General features: G+C 59.3%; 1 protein-coding gene across 8 annotated transcripts in view; it reads right to left on the minus strand.

The window, feature by feature from the left end:
• ARHGEF10L (Rho guanine nucleotide exchange factor 10 like) overlaps positions 1–21,047 on the minus strand; it is a 159,048-nt gene that overhangs the window by 79,827 nt on the left and 58,174 nt on the right. For all 8 annotated transcript variants that reach the window (XM_045998622.1, XM_045998620.1, XM_045998627.1 and 5 more), the window contains 5 exons: positions 20,011–20,199; positions 19,172–19,211; positions 7,900–7,991; positions 6,147–6,230; positions 1,983–2,152 (listed from right to left, as the gene is read on the minus strand). In XM_045998622.1, the coding sequence (XP_045854578.1) occupies positions 1,983–2,152; positions 6,147–6,230; positions 7,900–7,991; positions 19,172–19,211; positions 20,011–20,199 (575 nt within the window). The remainder of the gene's footprint in view (positions 1–1,982; positions 2,153–6,146; positions 6,231–7,899; positions 7,992–19,171; positions 19,212–20,010; positions 20,200–21,047) is intronic.

Below are 21,047 nucleotides of genomic sequence, written 5' to 3' on the forward strand. Positions count from 1 at the left end.
AAGCCCCTCTCTGGAGGGTCCACAGGATCAGAGGTAATGAGAGACTCCTCCCCTGGGGCCCAGCCACAGTGAGGGCCAGCCCCCACATTTCTCTCCTTGGCCCCTCGCATCCCCTGGGAACAAGAGTGCTGGTTCAAAGCAGATAGGTGAGCTGACCTGAGCCCTAAACCAGAGTTCCTGGGGGTGAGGCCCTGGGGTCTGTGATTTTAATCAGCATCCCTCGTGATCCCGATGCCTATGCCAGTCTGAGGACCAGCCCTGGGGAGCCCAAATTCAGCATCTGCCTGCCTCCGACCCTCTGAGAGATGTCTATGGTTCTCTCCGGGTCCCCAGCAAGAGGGCAAAGGGTTGGCAAAGCTGCCGCCAGGGACTAGGAGGGACTGCCAGAGGCTGAAAATGAGGGTCAGTCTGGCCTCGAGCACTTCCCGCTCACAGTATCTCAAGCGAAGCCGTGGGGCATGAGTCCTGCCCTCATCTTGGGGGGCGCCCGGGGACTATGCTGGCTTCATAACCTGGACCCTTTCTCCCCTAAAGCAGGGCACGCTGCCCCTTCCCAGGAGAGAAGAGGAACAGGGTTCTTCCCGGGCTTTCTCCTGGGCCATTAGTCCAGCCTGGGACACCTTTCCCAGGGACACCTGGCTTCTGTGCCAGAGAAACCCCGCTCTGACTAGCCCTATAAGCCTGTGTCCCGCATGCGGCCCTAGATACTTGGGCTCGTGTTTGCAGAAAGGCGTTCTTGGCCTCATTTTTGACAAATTGCATCACGTTTGGTATCTCCTCCTAGACTATAATGGTTGGCCAGTCGGGTTGGGCCTTCCTGTCCTCATGCACCCCTGCCCGCACCCTCAGAAATGACTGGACACACAGTAGCTACCACAGATGCTTAACTTTATCCTAGCAAGATGTCAAAGCCACTTTCCGTGGCCCAGCCGATGGAGGCCCAGCCACAAGACTGGGCTCAAAAGAGACAGGCTCAACTCGCAGGCTTCTCAGGAACTTGGGAAGCCCCTCCTGGGCGGAGGAAGGTCTATGCGAAGACTCGAAGTTCAGATGCTCCCCTGGCCAGCATCCCCCCTCCAGAGGGGATCCCCAAACTCAGACAGGGACAGGAGGCACTAGGCAGGACTCGGGAGGTACCTGTAACCCAGCCTCGTCCTGGGGCCCCTGCCTTCTTCTTGCACCACCTTTGGGTGTCCACCTGTCTGTGTCTTTTCAGAAGGAGGCTGATGGGACCCAGTCACCCCTGGTGGGGCTGGCCCTGCCTGTAAGAAGCTATTCCCACAACACCCCCCATCGCTAGACTCTGCTTTCTGGTGGCTTCTATAGAACCAACGGGAGGAACAGGCCGTCTCAGGAGGAAGGAGACAATCCATCCTCTTCTTGGTTTCCATGGCTCGGAAACCAGCCGAATGACCCCTGCTCTGGGCAGAAACAAATGCATGGATGGCATTTTAAAAGACTCCGGAAAGAGGCCTTCTGGGCAACTGTGTCCTAACCACAGCAGCCCCCCTCCCCCTGCCCCTTGTTCACTTCCCCAGGGCAGAGGACTGTATGGGTTTAGGACTGGTCTCAGAATGCATCCTGGAGGGCAGGGAGACCTAGCTGACCTGATCTAAGAGCCAACTCTCATCAGCTGGCTCGGCTGCCTGAAACCTGTCCTGAGGAGGCCCCTGCGGCCAGATCGGAACCCATGACCATCATGGTCCCTTGCCGGGTCTGCCATGGGAATGGGGTGGGGGAGGGAGACCTGAGCCAGGGATTAACCTTGCCCATCACAGGCTGCAGGCTCTCCATGGTCGAACAGCAATGCTGGTGGATCATTTTTCTATTTGGGGGACACCTGGGCCATCTCCTCGCTCACTGTACATTCCCAGGGGTCACTGGTTGGATACGAGTCTGAAGTCTGGCCCTCACCACCCTCCTTAGCCAGTCCCCAGAGGTCGCAGTGCCCTGGCTGGGATGACAGACGCCCACCCCCTTACCTTGGGCTGGAAGGACACTCGGTGCTTGGCAGGCTCTGCCTCTGGCTTGGTCTCCTCCCCTGAGTCCTCACTGTAGCTCTCGAACTCACTGGAGCTCCAGCCTAGGTCCTCCACCTCCCTGGGCCCTCCGTCCCGGTGCACATCCTCATAGAGCAGGTTTCTCTCCACCCCTGCAGGCCAACAGACAGGGTGGTGAGCAGAGGCCCCTGTGCCAAGCCCACCAGACCCAGTTTCTGACCCAAGAAGGCAGGTGGGGGATGGGAGGAGGTCACGGTTCAGCCCTGAGGCTCCACCTCATCTTCCTCGTCCATAAAACAGAGGTGATGAGCACCTAGCATCCACCTGGTAAGGGAGGAGGACATGAGAAAATGTGGAAAGGCACACGAAATGTGCTGGCCACACAAAGGTCTCCTTAATCCCCTCCCACCACTCCTCTGTAACACTCTTCTGGGATCTGAGCGCTCATCCTGGGCCTCCGGGAATGTTTTACTGGGAAACAGAAGATCTAGAACCAAGTCCTGACTCCGGCCCTCAACTCCGGCCCCAGCATCCTCAGGGGCAAAACAGAAATTGCCAGGACCATTAAATGAGTGGGGGACAGACCCCTCACCCCAAATCTGAGTTCCCCAGCGGGGTTCAGGATGGTCCATTAGGGGGCGCGCCCAGCCCAGCATCCAGGAGGGTTCCCTCATCTTCCAAAGCCCCATGGATGAAGTGGGGGACAAAGGGCTGAGAGTCCATTGGCCAGGAGGGACAGGACCCCCAAGGCCAGAGCACACCCATGGTCCCTATCACACACGGAGTGAGAGGCTGCTTCGAGATGGAGGTGGAAAAGCCACCGCCCAAGGAGGCCCACCTGTAGCCCAGAGACCTTGGGCTTCACTCCCATCTCTCTGGGCTGCACATCCTGGCCTGTCACCTACAGGACTGAACTGCAGACCCCACAAACGTGAGGCCAGACCCCAAAAAGTACACAAAGATGAACATGCTTTTATCAATGCACAAGAAATACGGCACAAAGGGTTTAAAAAAATCTGCGCAGAGCAGGGAGCTTGGTTACTGGAGATCTCTGTGCAAGATGGTGATAATAATAGGCCAAAGGTCAAGGTCAAGTAAAGAAAGTATGAACGGAGAGCTTCTGGCAAAGAGCCCAGTGCGTGGCAGGTGCTTCGCAAAGAACAGCTGGTCCTTGCTCACGGGCCTTCCAGGCAGGCCGGGTGTCATCCCACTGACCCAGGGCCACCACCTCCACCCCACACGGGAGCCAGGGAGTAGGGGGACTGGGAGACTGTCACCCAAAGAGCAAACAGACACACTGAGGCTTAGCTGGGGACTCGGGTCTCAAGATGCGGGAGCATAAGGTTATTTTTAAGCAAAAGATAATAGTGACTAATGTCTCCAGGGACTGGAGCAGCTGGTGACCAGGCTGTGACCTTTACAAGGCTGGGCTAATTGTCTTATTACTGCAGCAAAGAGCCCATGACCCGTGAGCAAAGGACCGGAGCCCAGCTCTTGGGGCTCCCTCTCAGGAAGAAGTCAGGCAGCCTCTCGAGTGCCTACCCCGCCCCCGCACCTCCAGGAGCCCCCGCCTCCCACCCACCCACACCTTCAGCATGAGAGGCCTCCCACTGGATTTGCCCGCAGCCCTAAGATGAGTTGGCAGGGCACAAGGAATCACCTCCTCATTAGAGAGGCAACAGAATAGGGGCCTGGAGAGGACACGTGGCTTGCCCAGGGCCAGACAGAGCAGGGAGAAGGGGCCGAAGACTCCTAAGCCAGGCTCCCTCCATTCGCCACACTGCCTTCTGCTGAAGCCTGCCAACCCTACCATCCCCCAGGCTCATTTAGAAATACTCTCTCCAGGGGCGCCTGGGTGGCTCGGTTGGTTAAGCAACTCTTGGCTTTGGCTCGGGTCATGACCTCAGAGTCCTGAGATCAAGCTCCGCGTCGGGCTCCGCACTGAGCCAGGAGTCTGCTTGTCCCTCTCCCTCCCTCTCTGCCCTCCCTGTCTTGCTTGTACAGTTGCACTCTCTCTAAAGTAAATACATGACAGAAGGAAGGAAGAAAAGGAAGGAAGGAAGGAAGGAAGGTAGGAAGACTCTCTCCTGTGCAGAAACTGTCACCAGATCCCTGAGCCTGAGCCAAATCCTCAGCCTTCGGAGACCTTACAGAGGTCCTGGTTCCCACCCTCTGCTTCCTGGGGCCTCAGCCTTCACTACCAGCTTCCCTTCCCTTCCCACAGACCACCCACCACCGGCTCAGGGCTCTGTGCCAATTTTCTCGCGGCATCCTCACCAGCCGAGGATGCCACCATTATTGCCCCAATACTACAGATGAAATGGACTGAGGTCCAAACAGACAAAGCAGAAGTTCTCTGGTGTGACCACGTCCCCCCCCCCCCAAAGCATCAGGATGATATTCCGTGAGGTCAGGATGATATCGTGATTTTATATGAAGAAGCCGGGGCCCGAAGGCACTGAGCTCTGTGCCCTCACCCATGGCAGAGCTGGGATCTGAAGCCCGGGGCAGGATGTGCGGCCTGCCCCTTGGCACTTAACCTCCTCTCCGAGCACCCGCTGAGCCCCCAGCGGTCCGTGAAGGTCGGTGCTGGGCCCGGGCAGGTGTGATGCCAACAGCGCCCGTGTTGCCTGGGCAGGGCACCCACCCACCGAGGGCCAGCCACAGCCTCAGGGGACTCAACCCTCCCACATCCCCGACAGTGGGGGCCGTGGGATGGGTGGGCTCAGAGCTGACTCCCTGGCCACCTCCTTTTCACCACGTTAGGGACAAGTGCACGACGGCATCTCAGTGTTCAGTGGAATCTGAGGCCAAATGAGGAGTTGCTTGATCTGATTCGGGTGGGAAAAAAGCTCTGCGAAACGGTGGACCCCAAGTCACTCCGATCTCTGGGATCTGGGACCTTCCGACAAGACCTCAGTGCCTCAGTGACTCCCAACAGTATGTCCTTTCCCCTCCTCTGCCTGGATTCAAGTGAGCAACAGGCAGGGATGATCCAAGCACCCCCCCGGGCTTGCTGAAGGGGTAAGCATATTGTTGGCCCATCTGTCCCTGCTCCCAGAACAGGAGTCAGAAGTGTGGCTCTGAGGGCCCTGGGGCCTTCTCCCATTGTCTGCGTGGCTCTCCCTTTGGACTGTGCACAGCCCAAGGATGGTGATGGCCACCCCATCGGACTAGAAGATCCTCGAACACAGGCTGTGTGATCAGCAGCTGGTGGCTTAACCTCTCTGATGCCAGTGTCACCCGGAGCCATAAGCCCTGCCCTGCAGACCTCCAGAGCTTGACCAAACATGCGTCATCTGTCGGAGGATGCCACCCAAACCCTCCTGGGGTAGGGGACAGAGCAGCGGACTCAGAGTCAGAATAACCAGGTTCAACTCCCAGCCCCGCCTCTTTCCTTCTGTGTACAATGGAGCCATGACACCCCGATCAAAGTTTCTAAGTAGGTTCCTGCAAACAAAGCATGAGGAGTAGTGGGCCTCAGATGTTCAGCGAAGATGGCTCTCACTGCGAACAGTTACCAACCAGGCCTCCTCCCTAAGTCCGGCTGATGCTCTCTCCGGCTGGGTGACTACAATGGGGTTGGGGGGAGCCCAGCTCACGTAGACTTAACCCACCCCACCCTGCTTCCCTCTACAGCCACAATCTCCCAGCCTCCCGGGCCCAGAGAGGGATACGGGCTTTCCCTAATCCTCTCTGCACCAGCGGTCAGGTTTGACGAGCTGTCATCCTTTCTCCCCTAGCAACCCTGGGAAGCCCGGGCTATCTCCAGTTCTCCCGAGACAGGAAATAGAGTCTTGGGGAGGTGAAATGACTGGCCCGGACCCGCAGCCAGGGGGTCCCCGCAGCCAGGGGGTCCCCGGCAGCCGGGGTGTGGGGGGGTCCCCGCCAAGCCCCTGCCAAGCCCCTGCCGGGCCTGGCCACACCCCCAGCAGGCTCCAGCAGCTCCCAGGACGCCGGCGGTGGTTGGCGAAAGCCAGAGGGAGGGGCATGGCCGGGTGGGGCGGGGCAGCGAAGAGCAGGAGCAGACCCTCCCCGGACCCGCCCCGCCCCCCCCCCTTCCACCACCACCACCACCACCACCCCCTCCCCCCCCCCCCCCCCCCCCCGCCCTGAAGTCCGCAGGGAAGCACGGAGGAGGCGTACCGGGTTGATGGGCATCCAGGTTCTCGCACGGCACGTCGTCGTAAATCACATCTTCTTCCAGGGCGGGGAAAGTGAACCGGTCGACTGGGAGCGAGCGGAGAGGACAGGGGCGCTCAGGCGGCTGTGGCTCCTGAGCGGAGGCGGCTGCCGGGCTGACAGCAAGGACTGCACCAGCTGGCCGCTCCCTGCCGCCGCCCCGCAGCCTCACGGCTCCGCCAGCAGCCCGAGCCCGGCCCCTCAGGAGCCCCTGCCGGCGGCTCTCCCAGGACTCGGTTCCGCTGCCTCTCCCTGCCCCCCAGCCCTGCGAGGCGTCCTCCCAGTGAGGACGGCAGACCCCCACCTGCCTCCCTGCCCCGCACAAGCCTGCCCATCTGGCTGACGCCGCAGCTGCTCCAGCACCTGCAGGGAGCAGACCCAGCACCTGCGACCTGGGGTCTGGGAGCATCTTCAGTGGCCCAGACCCTCAGGACTACCCACAAGGAGCTACCTCCCACCCAGAGGTGGGGCGGGCAAAGCAGCCCTACTGAGTACAGGGAATGAGGAGGTGGTGGATGGATTTGGAGAGTGGGGTTAAGGAGAGGCCCTCCCAAAACTCAGCCAGCAGGGTCCTCACTGGTGAAAAGTTCAGCAAACGAACACATCCCTCTACCAACGTTCTGCTGGGCGGGCAATGAGCAGGGCATGGCTCCCACTCTGCCCCCCATTAGCAGCTACCAGGATGTGCCAGTTAAGGAGGTCTCTCCTCAAAACCGTGTCCCCAAGCTCTGTCCTCTTTAGAGGTGTGCTTCCCAACACAGAGCTAGGGTTTGGAAAACTAGTCCCCACTCTGATGGGAGTATCTTCATCCCACAGGCCTTCTGAGAAGACACGGGACCAGATGGGCTCTGAAATCCCCCACTCCAGTCCCAGCCAGGCGAGCCTCACCCTCAACCCCTCTGCCACCCCCCAGAAGGATTCTGCCTCCCACATGGCTCTGAGACCTGCTCACCTCTCTCCAGGTCCCTAGTTCCTGCCATCAGCCCCCCTTTCCCGGACAGCCTCCTCCCTGGGCTGCAGCCCACCCGGCCTTGTCTCACAACTTCTCTCCCACCCCACTCCCACCCCTGGCTCTCGTAGTTCCCCGTTGCTTTCAGAAAAGCATGGCTGGGAGGTGCAGAAGGAGCTGGGGACACGGCAGCCTCGCCTCCCCCATTGATCGCTTGGGTGCTACCTTCTATCACATGGCGGCTGCGGCTTCCCAGGTCCCTTCTCCCCCCAGGGGCTGGGGCTCAGACTTCCGCACGGGCACCCCCTGTCTGGATGCACTTTTTCCCGACCCCTGCTCTCTCCTCCCTGCCCTCAGAACTCCTGGGTTCCCCTCACTCCCACCTCCCCCTCCTGGCACCTGGCCCTCTGCAAGGTAACTGCTGGCCTATGTGGCTGGTTCCGCTCCCAGAGGGACCTCATCGTGGGCTCCACTGCCAGCCCAGCAGCCCTGATGTAGGAGCTTCTGAGTTTTTGACGAGCAGATAAACAGCCAAATAATGACCAACTCCCGGACCACGGCTCTCATCGGGCAACAAACGGGGACAACTCCCAGCATGGGCAGTGGCCAGTCCCTCTCTGAGCTGCCACCAAGCACACGGCAGCCCACACAGTGAGGATGACCCCATGGCTCATGAGAGCCCCCACTGGCTCTCTGGGCCTGAAGAAGGGGCCCTGAGGTTATCCTGGTCCACCCTCCTGGACTAAGATGGGGCTGGGGGGCACTTACTCCGGCGGGAGCTCTTCCGCTTCCAGCTGGAGCGCCGGACCCCGGAGAGAGCAGCGTCCACAGCATCCCCGTTGCTCACCACGGGTGGCACCCTGTGGGCCAAGTAACAGTGTCATTGAGCCAGCAGGGACTGGGACAGGGCTGCCGAGCAGGGAGGGACAGGACAGCGGGCTCCAGGAAGCCTCTGGCCACCCGGCACCTGGGGGTAGGGCACATAAGGCACAAGGGTGGTGGGGGTGGAGGACCAGCAGCCGCTCGCCCCCAGAGCTGTGAGTCCAGAGAGCTGGGGAGGCCAGGCTGGGCTGGCCTTGAACAAGCCTCTTCCCCTCTGAGTTTCCCCATCCTTAGAAGGCACCGTAAGACCACAGTGATGAGGATCAGGGGCTTCCCCTGCGAGGGCGCCCATCCCTATCCCAGGGCAGACACGGGGGCTCTCCATCTCCCATCGTCCCACGTGCAAAGTGGGGGTGAGGGTTGGGGGACCCCTGCCTCCTGTGAGAAACAAGGTCATGCAAAGCCTCACTAGACCAGATATGGGAGGCCAAGCTTCATGCCCCCCACAGGTGAGAAGGGGCCGGACCTCCAGACCCGCTTCCCTGCAGCAGGGACTCCATGGGAAAATTGGTGAGGCGGCTCTCACCAGCTCCACCAGGCGGCCAAGTGGATTATCTCTGGCAGCTGCGCGCGCAGACATTGACAGGCTGTGATGAGTGGGTGTCTCCCCTCCACAACACTATAACCCCACACCCACAGCCCCAGTCTGACAATGGGAAGAGCGCAGGGCAAACCCAGACATTCTACAAACCCCTGCTGCTACTCCCTGCCACTCCCAAGATCTCGCAAAGCAAGGGAAGACTGCAAAACCGGCACCGAAGGGGCTAAACCGACGATCCCAGAACAGAAAAGGGCGGAAGAAGAAAAACATGGAATCCGGAGAAAGCCTGGAGTTCAAGGAGTGATAGCGTGCCCAGCCGGCTTTCTCAGTTCTGGGAAACGGTCCATGGTCACATAAGATGTGAACCACGGGGAAAACTGGCTGTTGGGTATACGGAACCCCTGATGACTTTTCTGTCCATCTAAAACTATGCCAGAGTGAATGGTGACTTTGTTTTTAAGTCCAGACTCAAAGAAACAAAGACCACACCTGCCAATCCAGAGGGGAGGCCCTTGTAAAGGTCCAAGACAGCAGCCACTGCTGCCAAGAACTCGAGGCAACTTCCTGGCCCCCCGAGCCCCAAGAGGAGGGGGAGAGACGCACACCAGGATGGTGCAGGGAGCAGGGAGGGAGGAGGAGGTGGGGAGCACCTCCCACGAGCAGCTGGGACAACGTGGATCCTGCCTTCTCCCCACCTGCAGGCGCTGGGCAGAGGAACCCGCCCAAGATCACACTGCCAGAGTAGCAAAGCCAGACCAAGAAGCCAGCCTGCCTGGTCCCAGAGGGCCTCGTCCAACCGCAGCTCGGGTGGAGGATGGAAACGTTCTGTCTGTGCCATCCCCTGAGCCACGTGTGGCCACTGCGCCCTTGGAATTTAATTAATTAGTGGAACTCACGTGACTAAAGAACTTCATTTGGAATCGTGTCACCTTAAGTCATTTAATTTTCAAGAGCCACCTGTGGCTAGCGGCCACGTACAGGACAGTCTGGTCACCCTACACCACCGGCGGAGCCAATCTGCTCAGGTTTTCCTGCCGGAAGTCAGCACTGTCATCCCCCAGGCGCAGCCCACGGACATCTTATTTTTTTTTCTCTTTCACAGATTTTATTTATTTATTTGACAGACACAGATCACAAGTAGGCAGACAGGCAGGCAGAGAGAGAGGAGGAAGCAGGCTCCCCGCTGAGCAGAAGGTCCGATGGAGGGCTCCATCCCAGGACTCTGGGATCATGACCTGAGCTGAAGGCAGAGGCTTTAACCCACTGAGCCACCCAGGCGCCCACCCACGGGCATCTTGAAGGTGCTGAATCCAGCCGCTGGGACAGAGCCGAGCCCTTCCAGCCCAAGTTGACATGAGCTTGGCAGCTGGGTGGAAAGGGTTCCAACCACGCGCTCTCGTTGCCCTGATAGGTCATAGGTCACCCAGGACGATCTGGGTGGGACCATTCCGAAGCACCTATCCCTTGCCGCCTGTTTTGCTTTGTATTTTCAGGAACACATACGAGGCGGGTACTGTCATCCTTATCCCACAGATGGAGGAAGACTCGCAAAGACTCGGTGCCGCTTAGCCAGACTCCATCACTCAGTGCATCAGAGGGAGCTGGGACCTACGACCCAGGCTGTCTGCCTACAAAGTCTGTCGTCTTACAGCCAGACCACCTGGAAGGAGGGAGGTGGCGTTTAAATATTCAAGTACATCACATATTTGCTGTGTCACGAGGTCACTGAACCTTGCTTGGCTATTCAGATGTTCTTCTTTGTAAAGGGAAGGAGAGAAATAGTACTGGGCATGCACAAGTTCAAGTCTCTGTCCAGGAGAAACCCTAACGGCTAGCCCCAAGGCTGCGGTGCGGTTCAACCAGAGAACACTCGAGAAGGCCCTGGGTAAACTCTGAAGGTGACATCAAGGGGCAGTGGGTATTTTCAGGAGAGGTCAGGCAGCTTTAGAAGGGATCTGGAAATAATTTCTGACGTACTAAAAGCCGGGAGTGGCTGAAACCTGAGCCTCCAGGCTAAGCATCACCAAATCACAGTGAAGCTGATTTTTTTATTTTATTTAAGTAATTTAATTTTAAATAGCCGCATGTGGCTAATGGCCACTGTAAGAGGATAGTGTAGATCTGAGCCAGCTACACAATTAGAGAAGCTAGTCTGGGTATCCTGGGCTGGGGAGCGGGGGATCTCACAGCACAGAGAAACCACCTTCGTGCCCACCCCCGCTGCCTCCATGGCTGAGACAAACACATGGGGAGCCCCGAGGGCGGGCAAGGGCCGGGGCCAATGGGTGCACTGGCCTTCTCAGGCTCAGACCACCCTGCCCCACCTGCCCCACACTTGGCTGGTACCTGCCCTGGACCCTGTGCCGTGCTGAATGCTCGAGGAGGACCCATGAGCACGAGCGCATGTATTATCGTGACTATTTTACAGAGGAGAAAACAGAGGTCCCAAATAGCAAAGTGCCTTGCCCCAAGTCGCTTGTCTGGCCTGCAAAGCCCAGCTCTGGACAGCAGCTCCTCTGACCTCCAGCCCCCAGCAGGTGTCTCCCCTGCAGACAGGCCTCCCAGGCAAGGGAAAGCAGGACTCGACAAGCAATGAGGCTGGGGGTGCCTCCTCCCCCTTGCCCCTTCCCACAGCCCAGCAAGACCACCGCCCCACTTTACAGCCACCCGGAAGGCAGCCTCTCCCAGCTGCTGCCTGGCATTAATTCTGCTGAGAGCAAACACTCCGGGGGGCCTCCCCAAAGTTCCCGATAACCAAAAAGCCAGAAAAGGCCATTAAGAGGCCATTTATCTCACGCTTATCTGAACTTCCTGCACTTTCCAGGCGTACCCGAACAAGGCCCGCCACTGAGATGACAGCAGTCTCACAAGGTGAGCCCACTGCCCCCAGAATGCGGGGGAAAGGAGCCGAGGCCGCGGAGAGGAGCAGAGAATAGGGAGTTCGCTGAAAACTAGTGGACTGGAGACAGAAGAAAGTATGCCTCCCGGTCCCCCAGTGTCCCCTGTCCACCAGACTGAGGTCAAGCACTCTGAAAGGCCACCACGCAGCTCCAAGTGCCCTCTGCGCCCACCTCCTTGCTCTCCAGGGAAAAGCCAGGGACGAGAGGGGAGTGAACATCCTGGACAGCGGGGACCCGCTCCGTCCTGGCTGCCCCATTCCGGGAGCCACACTCAGTGATGGCGGATGCCCAACCCAGCCTGTGTTAGACAAAAGCTCCAGTCCCGAGAGCGGCCGTGCCCCAGCCTCACAAGTGCTGGTCCAGGCCCCAGTTTCTCAGTGAATCTCTCCGGACGGCAGATTCCAGAGGGTCCCTTTCCCGGGGGCCACACAGCAGGGACGACCCCCCCAAACTCAAACGGCCTGAGGATTCCTGGCAGGCTGGGCTCACGCCCCTGTGCATGTGCACCCAGACACCCTCAGGCATATACGGAGCATCCCAGGGCCTTTTCCAGGACAAAGAACGAAAAATGTAAAGGAGGAAGAAATTCCACCTTTGGGGAAGGGAATTTCCCTGGACAACGGGGTTTGCCTAGGACGGTCCTACTCAGAACATCACCCCTCCAGAGATCTGCCACTATCCGCACATCCAAGAGACACAAAAGAAAGACAGAAATATGAAACCCAGATTAACCCCACTGCCAGATGTCTTTTCAGCCCTGGCCGCTTTCCAGTTTACGTAACACGTGAAAGCTGGAAGGGCCTTAAAGATCGTCTGGTCAGACAGCTCAACGCAGCTGTGTCTGCCGTCACCTGAAAAGCTCCCAGCAGGTACCGGCCAGGGGCCCTCCCCGAGATTCTGAGCCGGTGGTCGGGAGGTACCTGCCCTGGACCAGTGTTTCTAAACTCCCAGCTACCCCCGTGCGCGGCCAGAGTCAAGAACCAGGCTCACGGGATTGAGGGGTGAAGACTTAGTTCCAGAGCGGACAGACGGAACAAAACCACTGCTCTACCCCTTGGCTCTGCCAGGACAGGTGCCGAGGGGTGAGTAACAGCTTCTGTTCCTTGCTGTGAGGATTCACGAGATAACTCATCTGTGAAATGGGGCAACGCGGCCTCCCTCCCAGGGTGCGGCTAAGGAGGAAATCAAGGAAGCACCTGAAATACTTAGCAGGGATCTGGTGCTTGACACATGCTCGATAGGCTACTTCCTCTCCATCCCTGCTCCAGGCACAGGGTCCCCAAGGGGGTCGGGGGGGCCACATCGCAGCACCCCCAGCCTGTACGCGTGGGTCTCCTCAAAGCCACAGCCGGGTCATGCGCCTCCTGCGGAAGGGTGCCAGGACCCAGTCCGTCTGTCCCGGGCCACCCCCTACATGGTCACGAACCCACTCCCTGAATGGGTAGTGAGGTGACGCCAGGGGAAGTCTGGGGAGGGCCCCCCGACTTGCTACCCACAGCACAGTCCTCCCTGAGAAGCGAGCATCAAGGCCCCCAGGGGACAACCCTCTGGACACAAAGCCACAGATGCCCACCTAGACCCGGCCTCTGGCCTTCTGCCCCAGGGTGCGTGCGCCTCCCTGATGTTGGAGGACCCCGGGCTCGGCGCTCAGGTCCGACGGTGGCAGGCACCGCGCTGCCAGCACTAATTCATGCAGGTTCTCACAGGAAAATGCTCACGATCTGCAACGGGACAGAAAACGAGCCACGAAACAGCACTGCGATAAAACCACAGTTCTACAAAAATGATGCGTCCTTGCCGAGCCTGCACAGCCCCGAAGCCCGACAGGGACGCACAGTCGTGAGATTAAAGCTCGAGTGAGTCAATCATCTTCTGCACTTTCTTATTTTTCTACAACAAACATGTGTGACTGTTCCAAGAAAAAAAAAAGAGGAAGGACACGCATCTCTGGAAACGTTAAATAGCACTCTGGCCAGCATGGGTCCCACGCGCCCTGGGGTCGGCCCCAGACATACAAGCACCCTTTGGGGACAGCCACGGAGAGCAGCTCTGTGGCCGGGCATCGAGTCCCTGTGTCTCATTTCCTCCACTGACGGCTCCAGCAGCTGGCCTGTCCCACTTTACAGGGAGGAAGGGGAGGGTTAGGCAGGTCAGGCCGCCCACACGTCCGGGGTTGCAGAGCTCGGGTGTAGGGCGGATGGGATCCAAACCAGATCGGTGAGGCAGATCTCAGCGGGTTAAACACCGATTCTGGAAGCCCAGCCTAGTGGGTTCAGGCCCGGCTCTGCCTCACCTCAGCTCTGTGATGACACGAGGCTGATGCCATGTTCCCTCTGACCTGGTTCTGCATCTGTGAAGTGGGCATTATCACCGGGCCCGCCTCTGAGGGTGTCCTGAGGATAAACGAGGTAAGGCAGGTAGAACTTGTAGAACGGGGCAGGGCCCACAAAAATGATACAGCCGGGCACAGAATGGTGGCGCCCCCTCCCCCAAGGGCAGGGACCATCTGCTGGGTCACCGCGGGGCCTGGCGCCTCAGAGGCACTCCGCAAAGCTGGTGGAGTGATGGAGGATGGAGGTGGAATACTGGCCAAGGGCGGCCCCGGCACCAGCCTGGGCAGGCCAGGAGGGCTGCAGGGAGAGAGGGCAAAAGGAGCCCTGTCCTCTGGCTGTGAGCTCAGGGGCCACCAGCCCTAGACCAGGGGCTGCACCCCTCTGGGTCTGCACAGTAGGATCCATAACAGCGCCCCCTTTCCAGCTGTGTTCGTCTCCTTACCGCTACCGCAACAAATCACAACACAGATGAATTATCCTGTGGTTGTAGAGGTCAGACGTTTAAAATGGTTTCCCCTAGGTAAAAGCAAGGTGTTCGCAGGGCTCTGCTCTTCTGGGGGCGCTGGGGAGAAGCCACTCCCTTGGCTCTTTCCAGTTTCTGGAAGCAGCCAGTATCCCCTGACTTCCAGCCCCTCCTCTATCTCCAATGCCATCAGCATGGCCTCTTTCGACCTCCCTCTGATGTGGACCCCCCTGCCTGTCTCATAAGGACGATGAGGGATGGCTGAGGCTACGGCTTGTCATCCTGTGGCTGCAGAGATCCAGGGCTGGACTCCACGAGATTCCCGACGGGACACTCGGTGCAACAGACGGGCACACGGCTACCTTTTTCGGGAGAGACCGTGTGGCTTTAATGCCAGGTGCCTCGGTGCTGGTCCTTTTATGCTGCCATCCAAAGGCCACAGCTCAGATGTGGAAACCCCTCATAACCAGAGGTGGAGAGGAAAGAAAAACAAAAACGAAAAAATACAGCTTCTCCAATTCGGGGCCTAGCAAGGAGCCAGAGAGAGAGAGGTCTCTAATGTTAAAGGGGCCTGGTCCCCATTATCCTCTAATGAGGGAATCCACTCCGGGGAGCTGATTTCTGCCAGGCCTCGGGCCCCACATGGACCCTCCCCCCACCACCCCCCGCCAGGACAGGACACAGGAGGCCAGAAATGCTCCGGATTTGCAGAAACAGAGAGATTAAGGGCAAGCCTGGGATTGCAAACAACTCCACGCCGGGGCTCTGCAATCTGGAAAGCCCTCAGTAACAAGCCCGTGACTGACTTTGCCAGGGAGAAGTTCCTCTGGGGCTGGGGGCACTCCGGCTCTGTCCAGCTGTCCCCCGCAACACCCACATGCCCCCCACACCCACGGGCCTCAGAAGCCACGGGCCCTCCAGCGCCCTGTTTCCATTCTGTCTGAATGCTGCTTCCCTGAGCCGGGCCTGATGTGTCCAGAGAGGACAGGGCTTCTCGGCGCTTCCAGGAATCCACTGCCCAGCTGCTTCCCCAGAGTCCAGGCCCAGGTGAGAGACCCTGACCAGCCCATCTTATCTAGATACGCAGGACGGGGCAGGCCAGGTACGTCCCGGGAGCCAGTAAGAATCCCTGGGGCCCGGAGAGGAGCCAGAAGCCTGACCCGGCAGGAAACACTCGGGCTGCAGGGGGCCCTCTGGGGGTGGCAGGACAACTGGACAGGAAAAGCAAACAACTCCAGAGGGGGGCCGGTGCCCTCAGAGGGAAGAGGTGCGGGCCTGAGTCCAGGGAAAACACAGGAAGCCAGCGACCCACACGCCCTCGTTCCAGCAACCGCTGGTGCTCTGGCTGCTTCTCCAGCCAGACACCCCCAGCGAGAGGGCAGGGTGCTTGAGCGCATGCGCGTCTGAGTCCCCCAGGACACAGCCAGCACCCCCATGGCCATGCTCCAGCCCCACAAGTTTTCGGCTAAGCCGCTTCAACTCCAGCCTCAAAAAAGTGGGCAAGACCAGTCACCCCATCTCTTGGGGCTGCAGTGCCAGGAAAGAGGATCACAAGCACGTGCGCTTGGCTCGCTGACACCGCCAGCATCGGTGGGACGGGCCACCCAGCCACTCGGAGCCTGCCTCCCATCAGCTTCCATCCCAGCCCCCTTCGGGGCCAGAGTCAGGGCCCAGGTTCCGAGACCCCATTTCCACACTGTTCCTCCTCGTTCTCCTCTTCATGGAGACACTGAAAGTTGCCTTCCAGACCCCATTCGTCCGTCTGTCCTCCAGAGCCCATGATTCCTGCAACACGATGCCTTCGGTACTCCCCCAGGCAGTGTGCTAAACCAGCAGCAAATATAAGACCTCACGCCCCTACCCTAAACACGGGTGCCCCAGGGAGCCAGCGTGGGGGTGGGGGTGGGGGGGCACTCCACACCAGAGCGGAGGGGGCGGCTTCTACTCTACTCCCATTTTAAGGGAAGGGGCCTCGCCCAGAATCACATGCTGAGGCCACTCTGCTCCGCTCTGCTGGTCGGGGTTTCTGACCAACCGTTTGCAAACGACTCTCCTCAGAACTAGGAGGCAAAGTTAAATCTCTTAGCAGGCAAAATGCTCCCCCCAGTAAACACACACACACAGCCGGATGGTCCCTATGCAGCCAGCCACACCCCTCCCCCACCATGAGCCAAAGTCTGAGGTCCTGAGTCCAGACCAGGAGTCCCCAGCACGTCTCTAGAGGGCAGCACCGTGGTCAAACACCCACCCCCATGGACAGAGGCCCAGGTTCCAGCTGCTATTCTGAATGAACGGGCCTTCTCCGTACGGAATCCCGGCCGCCGCGCCTCCCTGGGCCTCAGTTTCCCCACCTGTGCCACGGATGTGGCAGCGGAGAGGCGTCTATGGGACAGGGCACAGAGCCCCGGGGACACGGTAAACACAACCATTCTTGTTACTATTATCTTTGCTGTCGCTGTTGTTACCTGGCACCAGACGTGTCTCGTGGAAAGAGAAAGCACCCAAGAGAAAGCCACCCTTGGTAGGTTGCCCTTGCCCGGCAGCAGGGACGGACGAGACCTCCCCACCATGCTCGCTCCTTGGATGGTTGAGCCGTGTGGTCAGACCCTCAAATCACCCCAGGGGCTCCGCACAGATGCCCCACAGCAGCCTGGCTGCCTCCCCCAGCCGAGCAGGGAGAGGGACTGCGGAGTCCACAGGCCTCAAAGTTGGACTCAGACCCAATGCCCCTGCTGAGGTACCTGGACGGCCAGTCAGCCTGTGGCGGCCCCGTCACTGCGGCCCCACAGGGCTAACTCCCTTCCCTGGGCAGACTCGGAGAGGTGGGGCAGCTGGCCGCGAGAACCAGGTCAGACCCGGGTCCGTCTGACTCCCAGGGTACCAAGCAGCTCCCTCTAAAACCACATCTGAATCGGGACCCAGAGTAACAACAGCAAATACATTTGGAGCAGCCGGTGGAGGCCAGCTGAGCACAGGGTAAATAGTAACTTATATACGCCTCCTGGAGTCCCACAAGAAAGGAGGCCGACTATGCCCTCGTTACTGGTCAGGAGTGAGGCTCGGGACAGGCAGCCACTTGCTCAAAGACGCGCAGCCAGCGCAGAGGAAGACTTGAAGCCAGCTCCCTGTGGCTAGGAGCCCAAGTTCCCAGGTGTCCCAGGACCCAGACTCCAGGCCTCTCTTCCCCACCATGCTCCTGCTGGGCGGCTCACCAGTGGGGACGTGGGATGCGGAATGACCCTGCGTCCCTCCCTAGCTGGGAGTGAGTGCCCTGATGGGGGTGAGACCCCCCAAGGGCTGCAGCTCTGCCAAGATCTGGGATCATCAGGAGCCCCCAGAGGCCAGTAGGCTGCCAGGCAAAGGCCAGGGCCACTTCCAACCTCCAGGCAGGGGCCAGCAGGGAAATGCAGGGAGATTTGGTGAAATGCTTCCAGTGGGTGATTTGCTTTTTCAAAACAGTGTTTGTTTAGTGACTACCTTTAGGAAACTCTGAAAAAAAAAAAAAAAGAAAAAAAGAAAAGAAAGAAAATTTTTTTCCTTTTCTCTTGGTAACAAGGAGAAGACTGGAGATCTGAATGGTTCTTCCCCCAGAAGACTCCAGAGTGGAAAATCACCACCCAGGGAAGAAGCTGGAACTGAAGCAAACAGAGATCTGGAAGGGTGTGCGCAGCTGGGAGCACACGGAGAGCACTGGACGAGGAGTCCAAGGCTACCAGCATCTTGCCGCGTGGCCGTGGACAAGTCCTGCTCCCAATCTCCACATCTGGGAAACTAAGGGCAGGCAGGGAAGCTCTGGAGGACTCCTGCCAAGATCCAGTGTTGGCCCTGTAAGGGAACTCGAAAGTGACATGTATTCAAGCCACCCGGCAATCCAGTCCCAGCCTGAGAGGCCGACGCCTCAAGCACAGGGTCTCTGTCCCTCCCGCCCCATCACTGGAAACACCTAGTAAGGACAGGAGGCAGAGTGGAAATGAACTCAGGGTACATATCTGGTTCGTCCTTCGACCAGCCTCTCTCACTCCCCACAATGGTCCTAGATGGGTATTACTTCCATCACACAGACAGGGAAACTGGGGCTAAGAGAGGCAGCCCAAAGCCACCCAGCTAGGGAGGGGCTAGGTGGGGATTTGAACCTCCAGAGCTCACACCCTACTGTGGCCAGGAGATGGTCTTCAAGGGGGTTGGGGCTGCCCTAGCACGAGTCCAAGGACAGCTGAGTGGGCAGTGGGTTCAAGGCAGAGGCTGTGCCCCTCTCCCAGAAACACTCTCTGAGCTACCTGACCAGCAGGGCTGATAATAACAGCATGGTATATGACCCCAGCTCTCCGGGCCATCAGTCACCACCCCAGCCAGACACCCAGCCTGGCCTCCAGGACTCACAAGGAGAAGTTGGGCAGGCCCAGCCAGGGACAAGAGGCCGATCTCTACCTCTGGCCCAGCAGAAACCTTCCCAGGGCCCACCCACTCTGGATGGCAAATACAGGGACTCCAACCCTTGAGTCCAGATCTGCCTTGGCTCCAGGGACCCGGGGTGGGAAACTGCATTTCTGAGCTTTCCCGCTGGGTGACACCAGCCTGAGAATCAGGCCCCCCGGTTCAGCACATAAGGGGACAAAGGACACCCCTTCCCCTGCCAGGGTGGCCAGGATTTAAAGCTAGGCCCACCACTCTCTAAGCACCCAGGTCTCCAAAGCCAGGCAGTAAGCAAAACCCTGAGAGGCCCCTGGTTTTATGGCCCCCAAGCCCCAGAGGCGCAGCCCACCCCTGAGCTGGCTGAGGAGGCCACAGAGGGAGGGAAGGGCTGATGGAGCTTCAGCCAAAGCCCGAGCGGCCCTGGGGACAGCACCACCCTCCTCCACACCTCCTGCCCAGTGTCTCCTCTTTCTCCAACCACCAAAGCAAAGGAACAAGGCTCACTTACTGTGTCTGGGGTGGTGAGGCTGCTGGGTCTGGGTCTGGGTCTGGGAAGAGAGCAGAGGAGAGCCCGTCAGACCATAGGCTGGTCTCTATGGACTCGATCCATCCCCGCCCCCTTTCCCAGCCTCCCTGGGGTGCCGGAGACAGGGCCTGGGCCAACCTGGGTGCCTGCTGGGTTCCTGTCTCCCTCCCCACCCCCCACGCCCGCCACTGCGCTGTCATTAAGCTCCCCTGCCTGTCCTACCTGCACCACCTCCCCTCCCACCACTGTGGCCCACGTCCCGACTCCAACCGGAATCAGCCGCCCTGCCTGCTCTGTACCTGCCCCCCACCCCCAGCTCCTCAAGGAGCCCCTTGTCCCCAAGACTGCAGGAAGTTCCTGCTAGGCCGGTCCCCAGTCTCTCCCAGATGACACAATCCAAGAGCCCAGAAGCTGCCATTTAACACCGCCTTATCAGGGCGCTCCCACCCCTAGGGCCACCGGGACGCCTGGGGGGTGGCTTCTCCAGCTGGTGTGACTCCCTGGGAGAAGCTGCCGGGGAAGAGGGGCTTTGGAGACCCAAGCCCTGGGCAGCGACTGTGCCCAGAGCCCAACACGGGGCCCACCACTTCCATGACTGATGCATCAAAGTAAGCCAGATGCTGCAGGAACGCTTGGAATCTCCAGTTCCCGAGGGAAGCCTTGGAATGCAACTTCTCGGTGGTTTTCCCTTCCTGTTTCTGGGGACAGCGGAGGGGCTGGGAGGCATCCCTGGGAGCCTGAAGCTTCCACCAGGCTCACGGCTTTCTGTAGCCCCAGAGGCCCGGAAATGGGAGGACCCAAGGCTCCCAAAAACACCTTACCAGTGATGGGGGCAGAGTCCAAGTGGGTCAGTGGGGCGTCCTCGATGTCCTTCTCTGGAGCAACGCTTGGGACACCCAGGCCAGCGCTGGTGTCCTCGTCATCGTCACTGTCCTCAAACTCAAAAGCTTCTCCAGGGTCGTCCTCCGCCTCAGGGGAGGGGCCGGGGCCTCCCGGAACCAGCTGATCTCCTGGAAGGGAGGAGTTAGCAGAAGCAGGGTCTGGGGTTTGGTTTGGTCAAAGGCGATGGCTACCACGAGGAGTTGCTGTGGGCCTGAGGGACGGCATGACGGCAGTTCCCGGGAACTCGAGGAGACCCCTGCCCGGGCCGGCTGGCCTCCCTGTGTTCAAAAGGGTGACCCGTGGTTGGTGAGGGCTGTAAGGGGGTGAGCAGTAGACAGAGAGGAGGGAGCAAAGCCTGGTTGGATGTATGCCTTTCATGTTTCCTCTTTCCCCATTTGTCAGCAAGGAGGCTTTTTCATTGCATCTGCGCGTGTGCGTGTGGGCACACACCTGCGTGCATCCTTCCCTGGGCACGTGCCTGCATGCTTTTCCCACGTGTAAGTGAGCTCACTTGTCCTGCACACAGCCCAGCCACATGAAACACAGCTGCCTGGGTGTTCGGAGCCCAAAGGAAGCTATTTTGCAGGGACCAGGGCGCAGACCTGCTGGGCGGGGTGAGGAGCCTGTGTCCCCAGATTCCCGGCCTGGCTGTGCCCTCCCGCCGTCCATCAAAGCTCAACCGAAGCAGAGCCCGGCCCCTGCCATGGCCCCCCTCTGTTGCAGCCCCTTGTTTTCTACATCCTTCCCTGTATAACCTGTGATGATGTGTTTTTGCTTGTTTGTATTCCTGGGCCGATCTCAGATCCCTAAGATCCCCTTTAAAGGGATGGGTCATGGCCTGGCCAGCGGTGAAAACTCAGCAACTTCTGTCAAACAAGCAAAGGAATGGATTCTCTCTCCTAAAGAGCTTAATGGGCCCTCACCTCTCCACCCACTTCACCAAGCTGAGGTCCCTGGTCTTCTTTCCTGGAGGACT

Source organism: Meles meles, chromosome 1 (assembly GCF_922984935.1).
Source record: "Meles meles chromosome 1, mMelMel3.1 paternal haplotype, whole genome shotgun sequence".
Classification (NCBI taxonomy): Eukaryota; Metazoa; Chordata; class Mammalia; order Carnivora; family Mustelidae; genus Meles; species Meles meles.